Genomic DNA, 27,245 nt, shown 5'->3' with positions numbered 1-27,245 from the left:
GCATTACGTTGTTGCCAGCAGAAGCTTGGACGATGCCCCTCTCCAGAAAGGTGTCACAGGTAGACACAGAGTCAGGCCAGGTGCAGCTTCTAGGAGGAGAAAAGAGAGAGAACATAAAGTTAAAAACTGAAATAACAGCAAATAATGCAGAATTGGAGAGTAGTGTGAGAATGTAGCGAAGAGGGTGAAAGTGGTCATTATGTCCTCCAGCAGCCTAAGCCTATAGCAGCATAACTACAGAGATAGCTCAGGGTAACCTAAGCCACTCAGAATGGGAGCTTCATTAAATTCATGTAACCATGTTTCTGTTAAAAACATAACATCATGGTCAGTAATGAAGTCATTGATTAAAAATGTTTTTCCTGACATAGATCTAATGTTCAATAATGGCAGTTTATATGACTTACTTGCTGATATTAACTCTGTGTCTGGTTGTATCTGACAGTTTATGGCTTTTGTTGATTGTTTATTACTGTCTCTTATCCTTTTGGCTTTATTTTTCTGTCACGTATAAGCACAGAGATTTTACAACTATCTCCTATTAGGGGCCCAAGTTTTTCCTGGACATGCTCATTTCTGATAGAGTTACTACTGGGGCCCAGACTGTATCACAGAGAAGTGATTTGAAGGTCCTGATTAGGAGATAGATTAGGAGGTGGTGGAGGTCTGCGGCATTCGGAAGATGTTGGTTTAGTAGCAGGGCCTCGGCCACGGGGGTGTTGAATGGAGAAGATGTCAGAGTCATTTGGGTCCCGATTTTAAGAGCTCCTTTCATGTTATCAGAATCCAGTAAAGCAAAAAGCGGGCTCAGTGGGGAGATGGGAGAGTTCTGTGCGGTCTGGGGTGAGGGGGGTTTACCGGGGGTGTCGGTCTGGGTTTGGGGGGAGGGGGGTATAATGGGGGGGTCCACTTCTCCTGTGGATTTCGACGGGGAGACTTTTTGTGATGACCTCTCTTTCTCAGCCAACTGGCTGATTGTTTCTGCTGGAGCTGTTGGAGGCAGCGTTATCATTGTTGGTGATACTCCATGTTCTCTGCTGAAGGTTGAAGCTGCTGGTGGATTATTTACTGAATAGAAGAGATTAGATGTGAGACGTCTGGCTCCTGGCTGGTTCAAACGGAAACCATCTTGCTTGAAGAGTTGTCTTTTTTCCCAAAAATTATTAAAGTTGTCGATAAAGTTCACAGGTGTAGTGGTACATTTTTTTTCAACCACTTATTAATCATCAGAAGTCTCAAAAAAATCTCATCTCCACAGAAAATCGGTGCAAAGGGTCCGCTGAGAAACACCTTGATATTGAGACCTCCAACAATATTCAGAAGACGAGTGAAATCCTCCTCAGTCCTTCTGATTTTTTCTTAGCCACGTCATCCATGGCTCCACAGTGTATAATAAGGTTTTCTAGAGACAGGCACTTTTCTGTGATTGCAAGAATATTCTCTGAGATATCGGACACCACGTTACTGGTAGCAGTCATAACTTCCGTGTTTTTCTTGTTGCAGAAGTTTTTCATCCCATCCACAGCTGTGTTGCCCACTATTAGGGTTCTTGGTCTGGTGGGGCGCTTTTTCTTTGGCAGCTTAGGAGAAGACTGTTTAGAATGAAGGTTGTTCTCAAACCTTTTATTGTTCTCAGAAGATGGATCATTTTCCTGGTTTTCATTCTGTAGTGGAGCAAATCTGTTTTGGAGGAGAATATCATTATTTCCAGCTGTCTCACTCCTATCAGTTGTTGTGACAGCAGCTCACTGTCGAAGTCTCCTTTTCCCAGGGGAAACGGGGGCATTTCTCTGTAATTCTGGCCATTCTAATTTATTTAATTGCTGAGATCTTCCAGTGAGTCGTCCACCTTGATTCTTTGGGCATGCCTCTAAAACATGCCAAGGGGTCTGCCGGTAGGTTCATTCTCAGTATTCTGATTGCCGGCTGAGTTGTTGAGCTGGCTGTCACTGTTTGGGATCACAGGCAGAGTTGAATCATTGTTAGACCCCGTATTCACCTCCACATTCACTTCTAGTCAATGGATTTTCATCTCCAAAACAGCCAATTTCTGTAAAGGTTTGTCGAAGTCCTCTGTGGTGAAGGGAGGCATCTTGTGCTGATTAGCTGGCGTCAACTTGTCCTTCTTTTGAGTTTGATTATAAAAACATCAAAATCCTTTAGAAAAAAATTAAATAAAAATAATAATCCTTGGGAGTTGCTGGTTAGAAGTAGTTTTAGTCCAATATTTCTGTAATTTTGGCTAAGAGATAAAATGTTAGGAGTAATAGAATGAGAGCAAGCAGGCTGCTTAGGAGAAAAGCGTCTGAACAGGCAGAGAGGCAGAAGCAGACAGAAAAAAGATCAGAAGAGGTCAAAAAGTCATACAATGACAGACCACAGACCAGAGAAAAGCTTTGGCATGCCATTTTAGATCAAATGTTAGTAAATTATCTTTTTGACTCTGTTTTATCACATTTTCTATCAGAACAAACACTTTTGGAGAATGAAAATGATTTCAAATCAATCTGCTAGATGCATAAATAGTTTTTGCCCATCTGTACATATTTGGTAAATGATTACAGCTGTCATCATCAACACTGTTTGTGCTAATAAATCATATTGATCAATAATATTTAGAGTAGATCTTTTAGGATTTAGGTTTGGGATTCCAAGTGTGAATTTAACACCTTTATACACAGCTTTGCTATTGGTTAACACCGAGCTCCCTTTAATGTTGCAGACATTGCAGTCAAGCCACCACTGTGGTTTGAGTCTAAAGTTTTTACAGTTAAATTGAAAAGTTGTAATGTCCAGCACTATGATGCAGAAACACACCGAAGGATTTTATAATCAAACATAAACATGTTTTTTGTGCTCGGGGAAGCTTTAACATACATTATCTGCATTTGATGATGCCATCTTGGAGTAACGTTGTGATGAAGTGCTGTAATTTACATTTTCTTTCCCTTCTGCAACCACTTCTGCTTCACCTGCTTCTCCTTATGCTGCTGATTTCCCAGGATGGCTTGTGCTTTCGCAGAGGGAACAGCTTTGTTTACCTTTCGCCGTCTAGCTACAGATGAATGGTACAGTGATGGCTGTAGAGTTATTCCTAGTTTGTAAAAGAAATTGCTCACAGCGCAGTGTGTCCTTTTGGATGCTTTATGTGCTGCTGCTTTGGAGCTCTTGAAGGTTGAATGCAAGATTATTTATAGAAATGTTGAAGAGAACCTCTGCTCTCTGTCTATGAGCTTTTATCATAAATTATAAGTGAAGACATATCGCCAGAGGAATAAGTCACCCAAACAATGAAGACAGCAGTTGTACATTCTTTTTATATATTATCTTTTATTGAAGTTCCCAGGCTTATGCCATATTCCATATATACACAGTGCTGTGAGAATGAATATTTCAACAGATTTCATCTGTTGGCTTTGTCATTCTTGAATGTTTCAGATTATCAAACAAATTTTAATGTCAGACAAAAATGTCCTGAATAAATAAAAATGCTAAAGATCTGAAAAAGCAAAACATCATGACCTGATCTTTAAAAAATCTATAGCAGATGATATAATGTATTAACATCTATCAGTCTGGATGGGGTTAAAAAGCCATTTCTAAGTCTTTGGGACTGCAGTAAACCTAAGTGAGATCTATTATCCACAAATGGAGAAAAGATGGAACAGTGGTGAAGTGTGGCTGACTTACCATAGTTACTCTAAAAGCTCTGACAACTCACCTACGAGGGCCCGAACCAACCCACAACTGAAGCACAGCAGGCCTCACTTGCCTTACGGTGCGTTCAGACCGACCGTGATTTCAACGAGATTTTTGCCTGTAGCTCGCCTGACATTTCGCCGACGACGCTCGACTCGCCTCACCGTGTCATCACATAGGAGGAGCTTCTATCTGCCGCTGTCCGGTTTCAACTCAACATGGCGGACCTGGATTTTACGGAGCGAGTAACGGCGCTTTATTTATGGGAAGCTGAACAACACCGCCGTCATCAACGTCTCTGGGTTCACCAGATTCTCCAGAGACAGAACCAGTTTGGAAAGTACCACCTACTCCAGGAGCAGGGTCTGGATGACAGTCGCTTTCAGTGGTACTTTCAGCAGTAGGTGACTGTGGCTCAGTGAGAAGAGTGGTCGTCTTGCAATCCGAGGGTTGTGGGTTCCTGCCACATGTCGATGTGCCCCTGGGCAAGGCACTTAACCTCAAATTCCCTACCGATCTGGGCATCGGTGTATGAATGTGTGCATGTTAGTGAGTGCGTGGCTCTAGTGTAAAGCGCTTCGAGTGGTCAGTGTGACTGGAAAGGCACTATAAGTTCAGTCCATTTACCATTTCACCTATCCAGGGCCCAGTTTGAAGTCCTGCTGCTCTGCTAATCAGCCTCCGGGACACCAACAGGCACAGTATCGCCACTGCAGAACGCCTGTCCATCTGTCTCCAGAGAGTAAAAAATCTCAGCTCAATAAAAAGCTGTGTGTGAAGGCTACATGTTGTGCTTCACAACTTCATGCGTACCTTATTAACCAGTCCTTTTCAGGACTACATTTCAACAGCTTTTTTCAAAGCCACCCATAAACCTCTCAGAGCAAACCTTCCTTCATCCTATGTGTACATGAATGTTTCTGTCTTTTTTATATATGTGATGTTGGCGGATTGTAGGTATTGTTTTCCCTTATTCTTTGCAGGGACTGCACTGACTGATTGGCAATGCAAATTGACAGAAAAGTTCAGATTTTTCAACTTTCAAAAAGCGAAATTTGCTTTGCAACCATCATGGGATTCGCTTTGTTCTATTCCCCCTAATCGTTCTGTACGCATCGCGCCTCTACATAGGGTTAACATGTAAATCACTCGCTCTTATCACGTCATTCGTGGTCGGTCTGAATGAAGTCTGATTCAACAATAACAAAGAGACTGAACAAAAATGACCTCCATGGGAGAGTACCAAGATGAAAACCACTGCAAAGGCTTGTCTGACATTTTCCGAAAACACATCTTGATTATCCTTTGGTCTTTTGGGGAAGTATTCTTGGAAGGAAGGTTTGTGTTATCTAACAGAATATTTGCCAAAAGGAACATATAGACAGTAAAACACAGTGGTGGTAATATGATGGTCTGGGGCTGCATTGCTTCTTTTAGACTTAGACAATTTAGTGTGATTAATGGACCCATGAAATTTGTGTTTTTACCAGAGAATGTCTGGACATCAGTTTGTTGCCCTAAGCTAAGGCACCCTTGAGTTATGCTGCAGAACAATGATCTGAAGCTTAGTTTAAATCTTTATTCACCACCAGCTTTCTTATTTGTTTCAGTTTTTCTGTCAGCAGCTTTTCCATTTCTTGTGTCGGACTACTGCACGATTTTAACACGTGTTTCCACCTATTGTAAAGTGCATTATAATCACCCTCAGACATGTTGTGCTTGAAAGCTGAGTGTTCTATTTATGGAAAAAAGGACCCAACAAGAGACCCACTGGTCGTTCCATCAGTTAAAAAGTTAAAGTCCTCTCCAGAGATGCGAGAACCTGCTGAAAGCTCTCCATCAATCAAGCCTTTCTGCTTGAGCTGGTAGTCAGAAGCCTCTCTGAGTAATGGACATATGACAGCCTGCTGTTTGCACTAAAAAGAAGCTGTGGAGCCCCAGAAAATCGTTTGTGTGACCTGATGAATCAAACAAGAATATTAGCATGGAACCCAAACCACAATGTGGCTGATTCACGGTCTTCCCATGATGATGGAGGGGTGAAAGCCTCTTAGCGGCAGGAAGAACAGTCAGAGCTGAGAGATAAAGGCAAGTCGGATGCTTAAGCTCTCGTGCACTAGCATGATGATGGTTCAGAGGTATACGACTGTCTTGTGGTCCAGCCACAGCCCAGACGTAAAGGGACAACTTACATTTTTTAAATATAGGTTTTGTGGAGAGTGTTTGCCTTTACTAAGTAATGAAGATAGAAACCTAACATTTACACTACATGTAATCAGTATCACATAATCTACATTATCACTCATACATCATTCAAACTATCCTCCATGTCTGATATTGTTGTTATAGGAGTTTCTACAGAATAATCTTCTCTGCTCCAACACAGGGTTAGCATGGTGTCAGAAAGCTGTATTGAAATGGCTCTTTGACAACTAACACGTTTTTAGGGGTCTCGGAACATTATTTGTCCTTTGTTTTAAAGTTTATCGCCTTGCTTTGAAAATCGCAGCTCTGAAGGACTAGTATATTAACTGTGCTCTGTTAGTCTCCGCTACATTGCCGTTTCATTTTTGTTTGTTTGATGAAGAAGACGAGAAGCAAGGCTAAGCAAGTTGAATTACAAAGACTGAAAGCTGCAGCAACCAGTGTGGTTTCACTGACATTTTTCCTTCACTACAAACCGTGAAAAACTTGTAAGAGAATCACATTAACAAATTTAAAGATATGAGAAGTTGCAAGGATTCCTTCACAGGCGTTTTCCACTTAGTGCTAAATCATAGTGGCAAAAACAATTTAAATAATTATGAATGATCATGTATGTTCTTTGTTTTAGTTTTATTTTCATTTTTTGAGACAAATATAAAATGGGAATTAGCTTTAGACTTCGTTGTGACCATTTAGACATCTGTGTAAATAATCATCTAATGTTGGAGCTGTTTCAAGGTTGTTTTAAGGGGATATAAAAATTGGGAACATGCTGTAGTCTGAATAGCTGAAAACAATTCACAGTTCTTTATAAACTGATGTTGTTTAGAGAGTCAAACACTAATCTCTTCACAGAATCCTGATTATCTGCACTACAACTTTCCCTAGAAACCTTAAATCTGTCCTCCAGAGACTGTGTGGCTCCCAGTTCAGTTTAACAGAGCTTTGATTGAAAGATCTTTGGGGGAAAAATGGAGAAATGTGCTACAATGCACATGTTTGCACGTCTTGGAATCTTCCTAAACTTATTAAAGCTGTAAAGGTTGAAAAATTACTAAATTGTCTGGCAAGTCCGATCCTTCCAGTACGTATGTATTTAAATGTCAAGTAGTTTTATGGGAGTTTTGGTCGTAGTCGGGTTTAAATATTAAAATGATAATTTAGCTGTCAGTCAAAGCCATAATGATACATCGGGGGATTGAAACACACTTTGCAGGGATGACATGCAGGTTGTATTAAACCACGGGGTAATTTCTGCAATAACCGGTAAACTGATTGCAGCTGAAACAACAGCGCCTTAAGTGTTAAACAGCTTTGGGTGAAACTTGCAATGTGTAAACTATGATGGTGAGAAACAGTTGGATGCACATTTGGCAGGCATGGGTGATAATTATCGCTATCGCGCATTTTGAAGCTCTTATATATTAATTTAGGAAGACCATGGGTTCATCTGTGAGATTTTTCTGATTGAGGGTAAAAAAGTTATTAGGCTTGTTGCAGATTCACTGAAGGACAGCAGTTGATGAACATGAGTATAGGCCTTTAGGTGAACTGTACGGATGAAAGCAGAGGAATGTTATAGTTTTACACCGTTTCTATATAAACTGGAACAATCTGGAAGTGTTCTTTTTATTTCTGGATAACTATAGAAACTCTCAATTTCTTTTAAATGGCTCTAAAAGAAGTAAAACCTAAAAATCTAAGTCTAAAAAAGTGTGCAGTTATGACATGAAAAACTTGTAGGAACGCTGAACTTTGTACAATCCCAGAGATACAGCTTCCAGGAGTGCTGCTTTCGCCTAACCAAGCTGCAACATTTAATTTGTAGCGACAGAAGCCCGGAACTCTGAGGTGGATCTTCGCGGCCTCGGGTCTGACGTCGCTGCACGAACTGATATTCGCCACAGGTGGAGCTCTCATGCTGCCAGCCCAAGTGTGACTTCTCACTTTCTGAGCCCCGATCACCAGCTGTGACCTAGAGCCACTGAGCATTACTTGTCTGAACGCACATATGGACCATCTGTGCCCGGACTACTTCAGGAACTACACTCACCAGTGACTTTCAGCTCTCCACTCGCTCCTATTTTCAGAACACATAGGCACGTCTGTATCCAAGACAAGTAAAGAGTCACAAAGAGGAATTTTATTTTACTTTTTTTGGGAGACATTATACCCTGAACATGCCCGTTACCATGGGAACAGTGCACTTGTTTGGCACCGGGGTAGAGAATGATGGAGCTGCCCAAACAGACATGTAATCACGGTGTTTCTCTGTCGCACTGAGAACTGATGTGTAGCCTGGCTCTTTTTGATCCATTCTGTCTTTCCGTTTAATTCCTGCCTGCCCGTCTCCAATCTGTGTCGCAGTCTGAGTCCGAGCATCGCTGTCTTCCTCTCTCAGCTGGCTCTCTTGTCGCATTGAATCCTCCCCTCGCCTGGCTGTCTGCAGCTCTTTGTTTTGGCTCCTCGGTATCCCCCCTTTTGCTGTGGCGCTTTGATTCGAGCGGGACTGTCGGAGACAAATACCACAATGGCGAACATGGGTCACACTTTGACGTACACACACACATACACACAGTTGAAAGCATCAGTGAGTTGAAGAACAAGGGCATCATCATCATCTGTGTGTGTGTGCGTGTGTGTTTGTTGACGTGTGGCCTTTAAGACCACAGAGTCTAAACCTGAACTTGTCTTGTGGAGCTGTTTTAGCTCTTAATGAGATGTCTCCTCACACACAGTTTACTTTCCGTCATCCTCCTTCCTGCAGCCTCTCTTTGACACCGACATCTATAATCACTTGCATCTACACAGGGTGTCAGTAGCTGTAGCATCACAAGCTGTTGACGGAGCCCGTTTCTGGAGGGGAAACAGGAAATTATCCATTTTTGGGTGTGCCTCCTAGCCATCTTTTGACACATTCATTAAAATTGAACTTGTCAGCATGGTCAGCGGGCAGCATTGATTTCTCCTGTTAATTGATGTGTACATTGTTAAACCATCGCTCTTCGTCGCCCATGGCTTACCCATGCACTGTTGTGCTGCTGATGTTTATTGATGCAGCCGAATCTTGAGGCAGGACTGTTATAACTGCTTTTTGTCATTTCAGCGTCTTAACCGTGGCAATCTGCAAGGCATGACGCACCCCTGAGGTTAGAAATCATCACGTTTAGAGACCCGGAAACCACACTGTGCGCCAGCAGCGTCTCTGCTTGGTCATGTGTTGTACTGTAGACCAGGATGCTTTACTGTTCTGTGAGCCTTCGTGAGCTGGTTCTCAGACAGGTGGAAAATTGGGCCTAAAAGCAATCTTTGAAAACGGTTGTGGAGCGCATTTGGCCAGGCAGGTGCTAGAACTAAACAGGGTTCCTACACAGTGTGAAAAAGGGATTTCCTCCCTTCCTTCGTTCCTATCATCCTTGCATTTCCTTCCTACCTACCTATCTACCTACCTAAAATGACTCTGCAAGAAGTTAAAACTTAAAGTCCAAAAACGTTTGAAATGTTTACATGAAAATGTGTTGGTACTCTGAACTCTGTACAAACCCAGGGAAACAGGTTCCAGGAGTGCTCCTTGCAAACTACTGAAGATGTAACATTTAATTTGTAGCGACAGAAGCCCGGTACTCTCAGCCGGATCTTAATTGCAGGTAATTCTGCCAACTGGGGCGGAACCAGGTTGGTTTGGATAACTTTTGTTTTCCTTTAATAAATAAAATTCTCATTTGAAAACTGCATTTTGTATTTATTCAGGACATTATCTTTGTCTAAGATTAAAATTAGTTTGATTATCTGAACGATTGAAACGAGACAAAGGAAAAAGGGAAGAAATCAGCAAATAGAGCACAGTTTATAGTATATTTCTGCTCAACGCTGCGCTAATATTGCATAATAAAGATAAATATGCTGCTGTTTTAGCACCAAACATAATGCTCCTTTATTTACAGCAGTATAAATAATTAGTTAAGGATATAAGATGGTTTTTTGTGGTAGAGTAGGAGCACTTAGGCAGTATTGATGGATGGATCACATTGTGGACATGCTGATTGAAAGGAGGCTCACAGCCCGACAAAGCCATCCTTTCTGTCTGAGACGTTACACATCCTCGTCTCTTCTCTCTTCTAATTCAAGCAGAGGGATTACAGCAACAGAAAACAGCATAGGAAGAAGAGGGGGATTATCAAACAGCAGCAGAGGGATTCAAGGGAAAGTTGTACCTCAAACACAGCAGCAGACCCCCCATGGCCCATGCTAGAAACTCGTGTATGGGGTTAAAAAGCTGGCGCCCTGGTCTGCTGCTGCACCACAGCTCACATCTTAAAGGTGCTTTAGAGGCAGAGTTCAGTAGACTCTTTGAAAATGCACTGCTCATCTGGACTGCTGCGGAGCAGAGAAATGGATAAGATAAATGAGAGCCACAAAGACGACTTGAACTCTGGCTCTCAGTTACAGATTGAAGCTTAGAGATATAAAGAGTCCGGAACCCAAATTGGAAATTAAGTGTGTAGCTTTGAGACTCAGCCAGATGAAAACATTTGCTTCTCCTGTGATGTTGGGATCTCACGAAAGCACGTCTTGGACCCATTTTCAGTCACGGAGCAACAAAAGGAAGAAAACCGTAAGAAATGTAAGGTTTGGATCAAGCGGTGTAGATATTACTATAAAATACAGCATTTTTTCTGTGAGCAGTATTAAAATCATTGATGTTAACTTCTGATCTTAAATGTAGCTCTGCCATCAGTTAGTTTTAATCCTTTGTTCGGGGTGTTTTATCAGTAGTGCTTTAGAGCAAAGCTTAAGTAAATTTCTTCCACAAGTAAAAATGTTAGTGAAAGACAAAAAAAAAAGATGTCATTAGCTGTTAAATCAAGACAAAGGTGGTCATGCTGGGAATGAAAGGCTTTACACATTCATGGATAGTTGCTTAGAAATGTGCACTGCAGTGAGAAAAGCTTTTAAACGTGCTGACGTTGCACTTGTCCAACGTGAATATACTTAATTTGCCTCAATCAGGCTGTAATCGATCAATGTTTCCATCTGTAGGCCATAGTCTCAGTCTCCAGGGCTTCTTTCTTTGTATCAGCTTTAACCACCTGCTTCCAGTCAGCTCTCCATAATTCCCTTCACACTGATCCATATGCAACATTATTCAGACCCCTGCATGAGCATGCTGTTACAGCAAACCTCATCTTACTGGGCTTTTATGTTTTAGATCAACACACAGTAGTGCTTAAATGTGATGTGGAAAGAACAGGAAACATTTATGGATATATTTATTCATTTTTCACAAATAAAGCTGCAAAGTTAACAGTGGGGAGGGTTTGTTTGCGGCAGCACCTAGGCTTCTACTTTCTTCCACGTTTGCTTGTGACAAACTTGAAACAGGGTTTCCTATAGCCTTGTTTCAACAATGACTCTTCTTGCTCTTCTTACATAAAGACCAGATTTTTGGAGTTTTTAAACAGGCAGATTCTCCCACCGGAGCTATGGATCGTAACTTCTCCTGTAATGTGATGCTTGGCACAAGAACTGTACAATATAGTGAATTGCAATCATCACCGCATTAAGAAAGTACTGGTTGGTTCACAAAAATGTCTCAAATTATTTAATTTCAAGTGCCCAGCAGTCACATTCTGTAGGATTTGTGGTGTGTTGAATGACATTTCCCAGGTGTTGATGGCCATATCTAATATAGACATTAGTGGCTGAGAGAGTGGTCAGAACATTGTGATGATGGAGAAGACAAAAAGAAAGTCGAGGAAAATTGAAGTTAATTGCACTTGAGTCCTCACAATATTCCACAATTATATCGTGCAGCCGTGATTTGTACACCATATAATGATGTTCCCTTGGTGTGGGTGCCTTTACACTCCCTCTGGGTGCTGAACCTATTTGACAGTAAGTATATTTTCCAGTATTGCAGTCAAAATATTGAACACAGCAGCAGATCTAATTGGAAGTGCACAGTTGCCGGTCGTTTCACGACTCAGACACACAAGAAGGAAAACAGGAACAATCTTACATCCATTATCAGAAAATGATGTCTGAAAACGGATCAGCCACTTCTCGCTGTGGAGTAAATAAAGATACGTTTGTGACATGACTTTTAGACAGTTTTACCTCTTAGCAACATCTTGCTAAAGTTTTAGGAGCTCCAAGAAAGCTGCAGCTTAAAGAAATGTGCATATGTCTCTCGGTGAGTTGGCTGCCTGTCATAAATAATAAACTTTTTCAGAAAAAGCCTGTTGGAGGACAGGGATGATTCAGGACAGTAAGGCAGGTATTTGGAGACACAAACATTTTTATGTTGAATAAAATTTGACATTTAAACTGTTCAGCTGCTGGGGGAACGCCAATGGGAGGAGCAGAAACAAAATATCACCACTTCCTTTTAAAAGGACTTCATTTTGTGCAACCTGTTATGGAACAACATGATCTCTTTTGAGGTGTGCCTCGGGCCACTTGGCAAACTGTGGACAGATATTGAAATGTTTACACAAACACCTGGAGGACAATACCTGGATACCTACACCTTGTTGTTTATGGTTCTGTTTGTGGAGCAGACCTAAAAAAGACAGCAAGGACAGTGTGACCTCAGCCGCAGAGTTATTTTCCCTGAATGATACAAAGGCTTTACTTTTGTTTTGATTTGGAATAGATTAATCTGTTATTGTAGATTAACAGGTCTTGCATTAATATGATCATCAAAAGAACATGAATATTCAGTTAAAACAAATGAATGCTTCCACTACAAGGAAGCCACCGGAGGCCTCATTAACAGAGAATTTAGGACTCTTTTGTTGTAAATGTGTTTCGATCTTTAATGAACGCCAATCATCACTCAACATCTCTCTCTATGTTTGTGGACCCCGCAGGCAGCCACACAAACCTTGCAAAAGTATTCATGCCCTGTGAAGTTATCACGGTAGAACAGCAAAATTAATTTTTTGCTTTTGGGATTTTATGGGACAGACTAACACAAAGTAGTGGGCACTTGTGAAATGGAAGGAAAATGATCTTTAGAACAGTTACATTTCTGAAAAGATTGAAATTTATACCCATTATTCTCCTCGTGTTCAATCATATTGAACCGAGTGTCTGTGAAGGTCAAGTCTCAAGCAGTTAGAGCTAGACTTTGACTGGGCCATTCTAACACGTGAATATGCTTCGATTTAAACTGTAGCTCTGGCTGTCATCGCCCTGCTAGAAGGTGAATCTCCTGGTTTAAAACTCTCTTTCAGCCTTTTGCAGGTTTTCTTCCACCATTCACCTGTTTTTAACTCCTTCTGTCTTTCTATCACCTCCCAGCCACATAATACTGCCACCACCATGCTTCACAGTGGGAGATGGTGTGTTTTAGCGTTAGCACCCATATTTGTGCACAACAAATACTTGTCTTGTCATGAGATTCTCCCACCTGAGCTGTGTAGATCTGCAGCCCCTCCAGAGTTACCAAGGGCCTCTTGACTGATTCTGATTAATACTCTCCTTGCCTGATGTGCCAATTTAGGTGGACAGCCATGTCTTGGTAGGTTAGCCGTACGGCTGCAACCAACGAATATTTTATCAATCAAAGTTTTGCTAATATATTTTTTGTACAATTTGGGCTAATTTCTCCTCTCAGTGGGTTGTCCTTTCAGCAAACTGCATGTTTTAGAGTCTGTATCCAGTTAATGATTATCTGTTACTAAATTAGTTGACTATTACCTTCAATAATCGATTAATCACAATCCGATTTCAGCCGTAGTTTGCAGTTGTGCTACAAGCAGTTCTCTGCAAGATGTCAACTTTCTCCACAACCTCTCTCAAGGTGTCTTACTATTTTAATAGATTGTAGCACTTTGAGTTTGGTCTTATCCAAACGATAAAAATCTGCAAGTTTTTATCTTCACTCATCTAAAACTGGATGAATACAGGCGATGCCTCAGTAAACTGATTCAATTATTGCTTTGTCCTCCGTTATCAGCCGGGCTGCTGCCCTCTAGCTCTAAATTCAGTTATGCAAATCTCATATCAAAGACGCCACCCTGCTTATTAAATAAATGGGTCAAAACACATACGTCAGAAAATTGCTACTGCGGTTCTTATCTGATCCCAATTACATATCAGGATATTGTTGTATTCTGGCACCTTGACAACATTTCCTGTCTGAACTGAGAGTTTAGAGCAATAACAAACTGCTTAGTCTTTCTAAATCCATCCAAACAGTTTCAACTGCAAACGTTTGATCCACTTAACCACCAGTCAAACACTTTGTGCTGATTTTGTGCCAGACTAGACTGGTTTATAGTGGGTAATAAGTGCCGTATCAGATGATCTCCAGTATTAGTTTAAAGACAACATGGCGTCAGCAGATCCACATCTGAGCACCAAGCAAGGAAATTCTTCAGAGGCGGATAGACTGAATACCAATGAGCAGTGCGAGTGGACTGGGAAGAATCTGCATGGCTCCATAACGGAGAGACCTGGCTGCAGCACACCAGCATTGTCTTCATATCAGAACAATGGGAGAATTTAAACCTTAAATTACTCACAGGAATTGTAACCATTTTTTCTTACAAATAGAAAATTTGTACTCTAGCCATTATTTAGTTGAACCCGTTTAATATTTCAAAATGGAAAATGTTGTCCCTCACAATTTTTAAAACTTCTGGGAGGCATAAGTTAAATTCTTATTTGAACATATTATACAGGTTCCATCTGGAAACCTCAAAGTCCTGAGTATTGTCTCTATTCATGTTCCATGCAGATTAAAGCTGAGCGGAGACCCCTGACCTCCCATGCCTGATGGACGCAGGACCCACCCTGCAGGCTTCAGAGCTGAAGGGATCCGGCATCCTAAGCATCAAGTAGGTGGTTTAGACAAAACATCTAATTCATACTGTGGTGCAGATTTATTTCTAAGTAACCTTTGCATACATCATTGAAATGTTTGTCTGGTCACTTCTACTATTGAAATAATTTAAAATAAGTAAATATATACAAAAAAAGCCAGTAGATCAAAAATTTCATTTTACCCCCCCCCCCCCCCCCCCCCCCTGTTAAAATGCCATGTTTGTGATCAAGAAATCAAATCAGGATGAATATAAACCATTTTCATCTTTAAATGTAACACATTGATGATTTTAGCTGAAAAACAAACAGTTCTTTGCCTAAGTGTGCACAATTAACATTTGTTGAAGCATCTTTTGATTAAATCAGGTCTTTTTCAGCCACATTCGCAACACACCAACAATATTTTCCATTAGATTTAGTTGAGTACTCTGGCTACTACACTTAAAAGTTTTGAGCAACAAGAACAGCACCAGAAAAACACCATACACACAGTAGTGGCAGCATCATGCTAGGGGTTAATTTTCTTTAAATGGAACTGGGGTTTTTGTCAAGCTGGATGAAGCTATCAACAGTTTTGACTAAAAACCTGGAGGTCCAAGCATACATCTAAAACAACAAAAGAAGAAATTCCCCCACAATCTGATTGATTGTGCATTTTAGGGTGTGCACACTTGCACAATCTGCTGGTTGCACTTTTTCTTTAGTATTCTTCAGAACAGATTTGTTTTTCCTTTTCACTGTACAGGATAACTGTTAAATAAATGGTGTAAAAATTATTTTATTTATCATGAAAACCTGACATTGCAACATGCGTGTGTGAACTTTTAAGAGCTGCTGGATAAGATGATCTGTGTGAGCAAAGCTCTGCTTGTTCAAGCCGTTTTAAGAGGTTCAGGCACTTCTTGAAAATCAGGATATGTTATAATCTGCAAACAGCTCGTTTTTTCCGTCCAATTCTTTGAAACCAAAAGTTAAGTCTCGACAGTAATTCAGGTATTTTTTTTTTACTCAGCCTGTAAAAATCTGATGCTATTGTTCACATGTGGAGAGAAGGTAAAGTTACCTCATGTTTATTTTAAAACAAAAGTACAGCTGATCGAAGTGATTATCCAGTTTATTTCCACAGACATGGGTACATCATCAGAGCAAGGCTGTACAGGAGCCAATGCTGGCTTAGACACAGAGTTACGGTACAGTTTATTGCATTAATCGATGACATTATCTCATGTGCAAATACATCGTTAGCAAATGGGAGGGAGAGGAGGGTGACTGATGGGGGAGGAAGGAGGAGGAAACTACTGTATTGTACAACATCTTTATCAAAAACAGTCATTCATCCCATCCAACAACAAAAGGGCTGTTCCTTGAAGACAACCAACGCATTATTTTCAGGATGTTTATGTTTGTGCTATAAGGAGAAGATATTTTGGAAGAAAAAACATATTTTGTCTTAAACCTCCTCCTGCTTCACTGTAAACAGTAGAAAAATATGTAACCTCCATTTTCAAAATGTGCTTTAAGGGCGTTTAGTCATTCAATCAGGACCTGCATTAACACTGAATAACTAAGACTCATGTGATTTAAGTTGCAGCTCATCTCTGTCTTGTGGCCGTGGTAAATGTTTTGGACGGTATTGTCACGGAGACACAGCCTCACCCTCCTTGCATAGAGTCCGCCTTTGTTTTTCTTTGCTGCACACAGGGGCCAGCAGGAATATTTTTGAACAGGAGCATGTGTGAGCATGAATATTTCATCTCTATTTGAATGGGTTTTTATCTCAGGGGGTGTGCTGCAGAGGACTCGTGGAGTTCGTCCTTATATTTGACTTGTTTATGCAAGCACACACGCGTCGGAAATATAAAGACAAGCGCTGCTGCCACCAGGAGTCTCCTATTAGCCCGATTGATTTCACATCATTTGACTGACAATTTATTCATAAGGGAAGGGGGGAAAAAAAAACAAACATGTGACCCCATTAAAGTGACATGCTGTAATCCTATTTTAACCAAGCATTAAAGATCCCCGTAAAAACTGCTCATCACTTTGTCTGTGAAGAGAAAAACTAGTTTTTTTACAACTAGAGACCTCAAATGGTGCCTAGGTGATTCTACTGGTTCTGAAATAGCCCGTTTGGGAATTTTAAATTAATAATATTGATTTTATCTGGGACATAAATCAAAGAAAACACCAAAATAACTGTCCTTAGTGTGCTTTGTAAACATCCTGTGCAGTTCTTCACTTTAAATCTCATTATCTGTGAAAAATAAAGTGAGAGTTACACGCTTGTAGTAATTACACATTCCCAGAATGCAGCGGGACTGAGGTCAAGGATTCATTTTTTTCTAAAGGTGAATATAAAAGATTGCATTTTGATTTCACAATGTTTGGTAATACCTTCTCAGAGAAGCCTGTTAATTACACTGTAGTAGTGTTCTGGATCTACTCACTCCCTATGAATTCAGAATCAGATGAAAACCACTGACCTGGAAAATGTGGCAATTAATTTCAAGTAGGTGTTTTACAGCCCTGTTGGTGTTCCACATGGTTGGCTCATTGTAGTTCATCACATTTAAGACTATGCAGTGGAATGTATCATGGTTTAGATATAAAACACACTCCTACAATACACAGTAAGGTTAATTTCCACAATGTGACAGAAAACTAGTGAAGATGCCATTGAGCTGTTAACTTTCATGGCCGTCTCACCTCCTGTAGTCTCTACATCCATCTAGTATCCTGATATGCATAGAGCGTCATTACTTGTCTGTGTTAATGCTAAACCTAATATGTACAAACCGAGGGACTGGTCTACCTCCACCTGCTGCCACCCCCACCTCGACCCCCTTCCTCACTCTACTCCTCGATTTCCAGTATCAGGTCATCTCCCTCCAGGGAGGTGTCTGGCTCCACATGGACGGCCTTAATGGTCCCGCTCATGGGGGAGTTGACCACTGTCTCCATCTTCATGGCTGACAGGACACAAAGCGGCTGACCCTTCTCCACCTGCAGCAAATATAAGGATGGGTTGAAGCAGAGCTTCTGTAAGTTACATGAAGACCTCCATGTGCATTTAAATGAAGTACAAAATCAATGAAAGCTTTAATTTAGATGATTATTGGGTACAGATAATGTAAACACAAACCTCAATTTTGTTTCTCAATGAATTAGAATAATACACAATAAAACAGGTTTTAATACCGAAATGTCAAATCTACCATCATGGGAAGACTGCTGACTCCCTCCACAAGGAGGAGAAGCCTAAATGGTAATTGCTTAAAAAGCAGAGTGCTGTTATCTAGGCATATAGATAGAAGGTTTAGTGGAAGGAAAATAAGTTGTAGGAAAAGGTGATCGGCCTGTGCTGAGGTGTAATGAAAGCCCAGGTTGCTTTGATTGCAGCCTTCAGCTCGTCAGCATGGTCTGCTCTGGTGCCTTTCCTCTTCACAAAACTTTAGTTTCCTGGCCAATCAAGTATGGTGATACAGCATTATTGTCAGTAAAGCAGGTATCAGTAGTTTTTTGCATTGTGAGCAGGTCCCAAGCCGTGCTGGGATATGACATTGACATCTGCATAAAGCTTGTCAGCAGATGACAGGACTACCCATATCATCACCAACTGTGGACACTTCACCCTGGACCTCGAGCTGCGAGGATTCTGTGCCTCTCCTCTGTTGCTCAAGACTCTGTGAAAATTATTTTCAAATTAAGTGCACCATTTACTCTTTATCTAAAAACAGGACTTTTGAACAACAGTCCATTTTCTCCTTGGCCCAGGTAAGACACACCTGATGTCTTGTAACATCTTGAGGATCTCCAAAAGACTCTTTAATGGACTTTGATTCACAATCCTTTCAAGGCAGCAGTTCTGTTGCCAGTGAACCTGTTTGTTAACCATACGTTTTCCTTCCACTTAACTTTCTATTAGTATGCATGCATGTAGCAATGACCTTTTATGGTTCTCCCTCCTTGTGGGGCCAAAATGAACAGAAACAAATGCCTAAAATATCACTGTGCAATTAATCTATACTACTTTCAACTATAAAGGACTTTGAGATAAACCTGCATGACTGACAATTTCACAGAAAAGAGGAAATCTTTTGAAGTAGTATTGATTGTGTTCGAGTTAAAACTGGGCTGCCTTACTGCTTGAATATTTCAACAGAGTACAAGTTTAGGAATTAAAAAATATGTTGCAAAAATAAGAAATATGCTGGCTAAACCAAAGCCCAGATTTAGAAATACAGCTAAGTTAAAATTTCACCACCTTAGCAAATAAAGTTATTTAAAAATGGACAAAATGGCTTGTCCTTGCTTTTAATTTTCAGTTTTCTATCACATCTAAGCTGCCAGGTCCAATTTTGAACAATTCTGTTTTATTCCAAGAACTATAAGACATAAAAGAGAAAAAATATTTTGCAGGTTTTTTAATAGAGCTGGAAGTTTTGAATCCAACAGCAAATGGAAGAATTACAAGTTTATCCACATTACAGCATCAGAGCACATGTCCCTAACCTCTCCTGGATTTTTATTAAACTCGAAAGAGGTCCATTAAGACATTGGTTGATGCATTTATAGAAAGAAAAGGAAGTTCTTACTTTTGATGAATTTATAAATAAATAAAATGCTTTTTGGCATTTCATCAGTGAGGAGAACCAATTAAGGGAAAAATGGGCAGATTTTTATCGTTGGCAGATTGATTGGTAGATTTCTAGTGTTGAGTCTTTTAAAAGATTACAATTTATACTAATCTACTAAATCAGTCTCTTCTTTGTCAGGACTGGTTGTTTTCAGTCACAATATGTTGTGTGGTTAGGAAATGAAAAATATATATTCATGCAGCTATGCTGACAATCTGGAAGTGTCACAGTTGTATTGAAATAAATCAACATGGAGCAGAAATCCTGACATAACACAAACCGAGGTTTCAAGTCTGTAGCTGTGAGTCGGTGTGACACCACCATTACTCCTGATCTGTAAGTGACATCTTTCTGAAATGCTTAGATGGATAAATCTCAGAACACTTCAAGTTCAGAAACTACGATTTGACTGATGAATTAAAGAATGAATAATAATTCAACCCAATGAGCGGTCATCAACTGACCTTGGATCCGACTTTAACTTTAACCTCCAAGACTTTTCCAGGCATTGGCGCTCCCACCTGACCCTTGATGGACTTCTGAGCCTTGGGATGGAACTTCATTTCCTGCGAAAGGGATTTAAAGTGTGATTCATCAATTCAGTCCAGGCATCCATACCCATCTGCCTCCATTTATCCTCTAAACCAGACAACAGTTCATTCAGCTGGACAGTCAAACATTCCTGCCGCTCCTCTATCCACGCTTTCAATTCAGTTCATTTTATTAATATGGCGCCATTTCACAATACATGTTGTCTCAAGGCACTTCACAAAAGTCAGGTTCATACAATCCAATTAATCCTAACCATTGAACAGTGCAGTCAGATTCTGTTATTTATTCAAATTGGATAAAACGTTTTTCTGTCTAAGGAAACCCAGCAGATCCAGTCAGTGACTTGCAGCATTCACTCCTCCTGGATGAGCATGTAGAGACATGTGTTTTCATTAATAAAAATTTGTGATTCATTGTTTTCTTACACATTCTGGGCTCAGAATAAAGAGCACCTCTCTATTAATAGTTTAGCCACAGAGACCTTCTCATCTATCAGACATCCCTCATTTATCCTTCCACTGACCACAGCAATCTATAATCTCCATAAACCCACTGAACTACCACGGCTGTACATCATACCCGCTCCCTCCATGTTCTCTCCGTACCTTCATGGCCACCGTGTCTTTAACCAGCACCGATCTCAGCTGCCCGTTCAGCTCAAAGAACACTTCTCTCTGCCCGGCCTTGTTCAGGTCACCCAGCGCCAGGGCCTTGATGTGGAGGGTCTTTCCTCTCTCCAGCTCCACCTGAGGAGAAACACATAAGCAGGATCGAAACCAGGGAGAAGGGACAGGAAGGAGATAAAGATTAGATCATGTTAGAGAACTGGAATTAATGCAAAGTCCGCCTGAAGCAATAACAGCAGACTGCAGAGTCTGCTGGAAATAAAAAAGAAAAAGTGAGCAACATGAGACGAGAACAATGTTTCCCCCTTGGTGCTGTTTTTACTGGACACACCTTTCCCAGTAATAACTTCTGTGCAATCAGTAGCACCTTTTGTGCTGTATTCTGGGTTTTACTACAACAAAGTTATTAAAATTTTATATTCCCAACCCTGAAGTCCAGTTTAGTTTTAACCCATTTTCAGTGAGTTTTGAAAAATGATCAAACATAATAGTTTGTAGCAATTGTATGTTTTATGGAAAGCCAGACTGAAAGTTTTTCACTGTTTTCAGGTTCTTTTGGTGTTTAGAGCAAAGAAAAATTATTATATTCTAACTTGAAATGTAGGGTGAAATCCGCTTTATCTGGCCCTGACTGCTGATCAGCCGGTTTATTGTTTCCTGTCAGTGAACACACCATACGTGAGCACTTCCATGATGCAGAAACAACGGCATTCCTTGGTGTGGAAGTTGCAACTGAAGGAAGCGGATTAAAAGTTACCCGTTTTCAGCAAGTCAGATGTTTAAACATTCAATTAAACATTTTTTACATGTTGAGACATGGCTGCGGCTCATTCAGGCTCCTAGAGAGCGAGTCTCAAACCAGATAACAGGAAGGCTGAACAGAATACAGCAAAGTCAGTAATGTAGCTGTCTTCTTATATAAGTTGATCGCTAATGTGAAATGCTAGAGAGTTTAAAATATCAACTCCCTGATTGTTTTGTTTTCATTTTAAAATAGCTAAGCTCTATTTTCATTGACCCCTTCCTAATATGAATACTGACTCACAGTAATAATATATATATATTCTTATACCTTCTTATGGCTTTTGTAGAGAAGTTAGAATGTGCTAAAATTGGTGTTAACAGGTCGAGCTTTACAAAAACTGCTGATCGGATCTCTGCCACATAGTTCTTTGACAAATCTCTAATTCCAGTTATGTATGTTGGGATATGGTCCAATGGTCTTTGTACGGCTAGCGGACTATTTTTTATTGCACCGTTTGCAAACCTGCAGGTGGTGCACATTATTTAGCTGATCTAATGAATCTAGGTTATACATTTTTTATATGTCTAAACTCCAAATATTTAATGTGTATAAAAAAAAAATAAAAGTGCAAGTTTCAATTCCAAGTACAAAGAAAAAGCAGCCTCTGAGCTGGTTTAACCTTCAATTAATAAAGCAACAAAAAGCTTCTATTAACTAGATTTTACAATGAATATGAGTGACATGTATTTTTAGTTGTTTAATTTATTTTGCAGAAATGGACATTAACTTTTAGGAGGAGAACATGGAATAGTAATTGTGGAAATAAATATTTAGCTTTACTTCAGATCTGTGAAATACCAGAAACAAATTCCACTCTTACTTTTTTCCAAGACTGCGTAGCAACCCTGACTCGAGGACTTCCATCAGTTTGCTACCTTCACAGAAATAAAATGCTTTATTGACCGACGGCACTGTTCATACTCTCTTTGTGAGTGTTGATCTGTGTGCAGGAAGCAGAAGGCTCCACTGTGTTATTAGCATATCTGCAGCGGGGCTACAGCATCAACATGGTTAGTCATCATCAGAAACGCTGCACGATTTCAGGACGTTCAAAAGAGATCAAACCAGACAGGCAGATTTACCCTCGCAGTAGGAAAACATGTCAAGTGCTGCTGTGGGTGTAAGGCTGCCAGTTTCATTTGTAAGTGCATGTATGTGGTGCTAGTCTGTTAGCAATGGGGTGCAAGCAATCATCTTAGTTGGGAAAAGCTTTGTGCTTACTTGGCACATCTAAAACGCACTGCTTTTAGCTAGTTAGGATCATGCATGCTGTATGATTTCAGGGAATATACTTCAGCAGCACCAATATACCTTCATTACAGGTGCATCTCAATGAATAAGGTCATCTTCAAAAGCTCATATTATATAAACTGATTACACACAATGATTTCTTTCAGGTGTTTACAAATTCTGATAGTGAAAACCCCCAATTCAGTTTTTTTCAATAAGACCAATACAGACAGGATTCTTCGCACAGAAATGTTATGTTCTACACAATCATGGGGAAGACGGGTGACTTGACTCTTGTCCATCAGTCATTGACACCCTCCAAATAGTAAGCCAAAATAGGTCATGCTTAAAAAGCCGGCTGTTTTCAGAGTGTGGTATCTACGCATGTTCATGGAAAGTTAGTGGAAGGAAAAAATGTGATTAAAAAAGGTCCACAAGGAACAGAATTAAAAACAACCTTAAGGGTAGAAAGCAAAGCCCATTTAAAAGTAAGCCCTATAGAAAGTCTATGAGGCATTGCCACAAAGAAGGGACCAGACACAACTTTGCAGATGAGAGGAAGGCTTCTGATTTATTTAGAGAGCCTCGACCAAGTGTTTAGTGCATAAAAAAAAAAAAATCCTCGACAACTTTCACAAGGAAAAGTAAGCCACAAATGGTCATTGTTAAGGAAAGTAAGGAAAATTATGCACCAGGAAAAAGTATTGTAGAAAAAGGTAAAGAAGCCTTTACTTTTTATTTATCTTATGTTACACTATATTCTAGTTTTCTGAGCAACAGTATTTTGGGGTTTTCATCAGCTGTAAGGAAACATCAAAATGAACAGAAACAATCTCTTGAAATGCATCACTCCTTGTGTAATGTCTGTATTAGCTCTACTATAAATTGAATTATTTCAATAAATGAATTGTTTGAATGAAATTTTAATTGTTGGAGACCTCAGGGTGTGAATGGGCCTGTGTTGCATCCGTTTGACTGGCTCTTACCAGTTGCACTCTGATATCCAACAGAGGAGCAGGAAAGGAAGACTGACAATCAGAGAGAAGCCGGCAGGCAAGAGGAAATAAACATGACGAAATAAAAAAACATCTCTCCTGTCTTTAGCTGATCTGTAAACAGTATCTTACAACATGTAGTGTCTTCTCAGATAAGGATATTACTCCATTTCTGTGTAGTGACACTGTTCTCCTTTTCATATTCTGGTCACTGCTGCAGGTCCGCCTGACGTTTACCATTGTACTTCTTAATTTATCTCCTGGCTGTTTGGATTGCTCTTTGCATCCATCTAAAACGTTTTCTGATTCTGCTTGTACAGCTCTGCATTTATCAGTCCTCCCATGTGTCACAGCTTCCTGCTCTGTATTGTTCTGCTTCATCTTTACTATCGGGCTCCTTCATCGACCCATTACAGCTTCTCTTTTATCAGACGTCCGCTAGCTTTTCTTTTTCTCTCCCGGCCTTGACCCTTTTCCTTTCTGTTTATTTCAAGCTGCCTGGTTTCCATTGATATTCCAAACTAAGTGCAGAGACAAAAATACACCCTGCTGCAGATATGCACTGATCTCCATTTTTATTATGCCTCTCTGTGTCTCTTTCTGACTCTTCATCTATTTCCAGCCCCCCCACATCTGGTGACAAACACCGTGTCTAGATGCTCGTGCTTTCTCATTCCTCAGAAGTATCCTTTAATCTGAAACCTTATCCTGCTTTGGGTGTTCTCTGAAACCCTGAGAACGTTTATGCAAGGAAACTGCCTTGCCCAAGACATGCAACTTCCACATGATATTTGCTTACAGCTGTTCCTATCAAAAATAGTGTATGCCTCTGGAGTGTTTACAAGATTTATGAGTTTTTTTTAGTGATGGTTTAGTCTGATGTAACTATGTACACACATAATGGAGCTGAAACAGATTCCTGCTCTGCCTGTGCACAAGTCATCAGACCAGCCTTTTATTCTTTTAATTAATTACCTCCCTCTTTGTGTAGGCTTCTCACAGCCGTAAGGATTTTACCAGTTACCATTGGCAGGCAGCCTTCAGGTGCTTGTAGGCATAAATAATCAAATATGTGATAAATGAGGTATGGTGAGAATGATAAACTCAGTAGTGATTATGGCTGCCATTTAGAAGTAGTGAACCTGGATGTGGGTTATCTTTAACCTCTCCTGGAGGTATTCAATCCTTGCTGTGGATGTTGTTACTGAGGGAAGAACACTCAATGTTAGCATAAGCGGGGCATTTAAAATGACAGAGCAAGGACAGAAGCTTCTGAAAGGAACATTATTTCTACAAAGGCGTGAGACTAAGCAAATACCAGGAAGCTTAGAATATTACAGCAGATATGATCAGTCATGAGACAAGCTGGACCAGGAAATGTTGATTGTTTTTAGGAAAATCACCTTTAAGGTACTGTAGAGTAATCGACATCTCATAACTCTACATGGAATACACACAGAGGATGAACTTTAAAGTTAGAAATACTAACCGCGCTAATTATGCTAAGTCCGCTATACACTACTGTAAGGTGCTTAAGACTGTTTTAAAATGTCAACAACCAATCAATTTCTGTTCTAAAATATAAATGAAATCCTTTTCAGCTGCAAAGCTGTGCAACACAAACTGCTCTCTCTCTCTCTCACACACACAGTGTGACATCACCTCCACTCCTAATATAAGCAAATGACTGAAAGGCTCCTGTATCATTATAATGAATTAATGACAGTTCAGGTTAAAACATTAAAACATCAGATCACAAGAGAAAAGACAGCGATCATTAATCAGACAAGTATCAGTGATTTTAAAATTGCTTTAAATTGCTTTCCAGTTTTACCAACAATATTAACCTCTTCCTCCTGTTTTGCTCTCTCCACCCCTCTTGACAGCATCCCTGGTGCATCATGCATGTTTCATATCAGTGATTCATCTGTGGTGTCTGTATACAGGCCTCACATGCTGCGTGCATTTACCTAAAGAGGCCCTTTGAGCACTGGGCTCCAATCTGTCAGATTCAGCTGCTCATCTCTCCAGAGCTACAACATTCAAACTGTGCCTGAATCTGGTCTTTGATAAGATTTTATTAATGGCTCGTGTCACCTGTGGCAGAGAAATGTTGCCTTCAGAGTCACAAGAAGGTCCCTGCTTGTGAAATCCTGCATTTACATTTCTGTTCAATGTCATTAATGCAGTTTAATGATCCTTCTTTAACTTTTTTGTGCTACAGGTACACTGTGTGTGGGTTAATGATAACAATGGAGAGGGTTGTCATCAGTGTAATGTAAAGCAGGCGTTGCAGGAATTTTAAATAACTCGAACCAAACACCGTTTTAGCCTCAAATGCTTGACTGTATGGTCAAGGAGGAACTGTAAGAATATTTAGCTACCAATTCAATTCTGCCACCACATCAGTCAGGTTTCTGGAAAAATCATAACAGCAATACTGTAGGTATGAAGGTCATCAGTGACTTAAAAGCTCTTGATGACAAGCAACGCCAGTGGTGGTTTTGATATGGTCCAAATGGGCTGAAGCACACTGATGTTCTTTCTAAGGCTGCAAAATCACAAATATCTCGTCATCACAATATCAGTGTGTACAATATTTATACATGTTTTGCAGCAATAGTGGCCTTTGTCATTTTTCTTTGAAAGTAGGCAGGCAGGAAATGGGGTGAAGAGTGGGAAGATATGCGGCACGGGTCGCCACGACTCAAACCAGGGGACAGCCACGTCTTGGGCCAAAGCCGCTCTATACGTGGGCCGCCCCCACTAATGTAATATTTAGCCAGTTGGACAGAGTCTCTTGCCCAAAATAGTAAAGGTCACAGAGTGATGAAAGCACAAATGAGAAAGGGGAATATATTGCACCCGATATGGACATAACACAATATTTAGGCCTAGTTTTATCACAATACTTCACTAAAAGTAAGGTTGGCCTTGTCTGAGAAACATTTAAACAGTGAATAGTCAACAGATAGATATGGTGTCTACTTTTAAATATTAATGAATTCTTAAACTATTTTAAAAGACATTCATCATGTTATTAAAAAATGAAGCTCTCATCAGGATTTCATTATAAAAAGTCTAATTTCTTGTAAAATGGAATAAAAGCCATTCTGGGTAAAATCTGTTTTATTTATTATCCTGTTTGATATGTCAACAAAAATGGAAATTACATTCTTTGTTTAACAGACATTTTGAAAAACGTGGCTCCAGGAGTAAATACCTGAAACCTGGAAGGAAAGCTTTTGGGTTTTCATCCCTCGATGTCTGGAATAAACTTAAATCTGATGCCTGTGTCCCCTCAGGAATTTAAAGCCCTGGTGAAAACTCTAGCCTCACTCTCAGCAAGTGCCCCTAGGTGTGGTTTCATGCAACTTACTACTCTGTTGCACTGTCCTCGTTAAAGTGGGTTGCCGTTATCTTGGCCCGGTCTCCCTTCCGGGACACATCTGTGGTATCAATGGTACCAAGTGGTTGTAAAGGGAGATGCAATAATGGGAATGTGCAAGCAGTATCAAAATGTGCACGTGTTTGAATTTATCTTTATTTGCTTTGATTTTTCTATTTTACACAATTTATTGCTCAGTCACAGACCAGATAGCTTTCTCAGTTTTGTTGTCTGACAATAAATGATATTCTCATTCTGATTGTTAATGGGGATAAA

At 40.2% G+C, this 27,245-nt stretch overlaps 1 protein-coding gene and 1 long non-coding RNA gene across 2 annotated transcripts in view; one reads left to right on the top strand and one right to left on the bottom strand.

Moving 5' to 3' along the window:
* LOC124880942 overlaps window positions 1-27,245 on the top strand; it is a 94,358-nt gene that overhangs the window by 59,694 nt on the left and 7,419 nt on the right. Inside the window, exon 4 of the long non-coding RNA XR_007041507.1 lies at window positions 14,651-14,750. This is a non-coding gene — a long non-coding RNA (uncharacterized LOC124880942). The remainder of the gene's footprint in view (window positions 1-14,650; window positions 14,751-27,245) is intronic.
* Window positions 15,833-27,245, bottom strand: part of pcxb (pyruvate carboxylase b) — a 424,891-nt gene continuing 413,478 nt past the window's right edge. Inside the window, exons 25-27 of the mRNA XM_047386393.1 lie at window positions 20,531-20,671; window positions 19,838-19,939; window positions 15,833-17,739 (exon numbers count right to left, since the gene is read on the bottom strand). Coding sequence (XP_047242349.1) covers window positions 17,590-17,739; window positions 19,838-19,939; window positions 20,531-20,671 — 393 coding nt within the window. The 3' untranslated portion in view covers window positions 15,833-17,589. The remainder of the gene's footprint in view (window positions 17,740-19,837; window positions 19,940-20,530; window positions 20,672-27,245) is intronic.

This window comes from Girardinichthys multiradiatus, chromosome 14 (assembly GCF_021462225.1).
Source record: "Girardinichthys multiradiatus isolate DD_20200921_A chromosome 14, DD_fGirMul_XY1, whole genome shotgun sequence".
Lineage (NCBI taxonomy): Eukaryota > Metazoa > Chordata > Actinopteri > Cyprinodontiformes > Goodeidae > Girardinichthys > Girardinichthys multiradiatus.
Note: the sequence above shows the minus strand (reverse complement) of the source record. Positions and strands in the feature narration are given on the sequence as shown.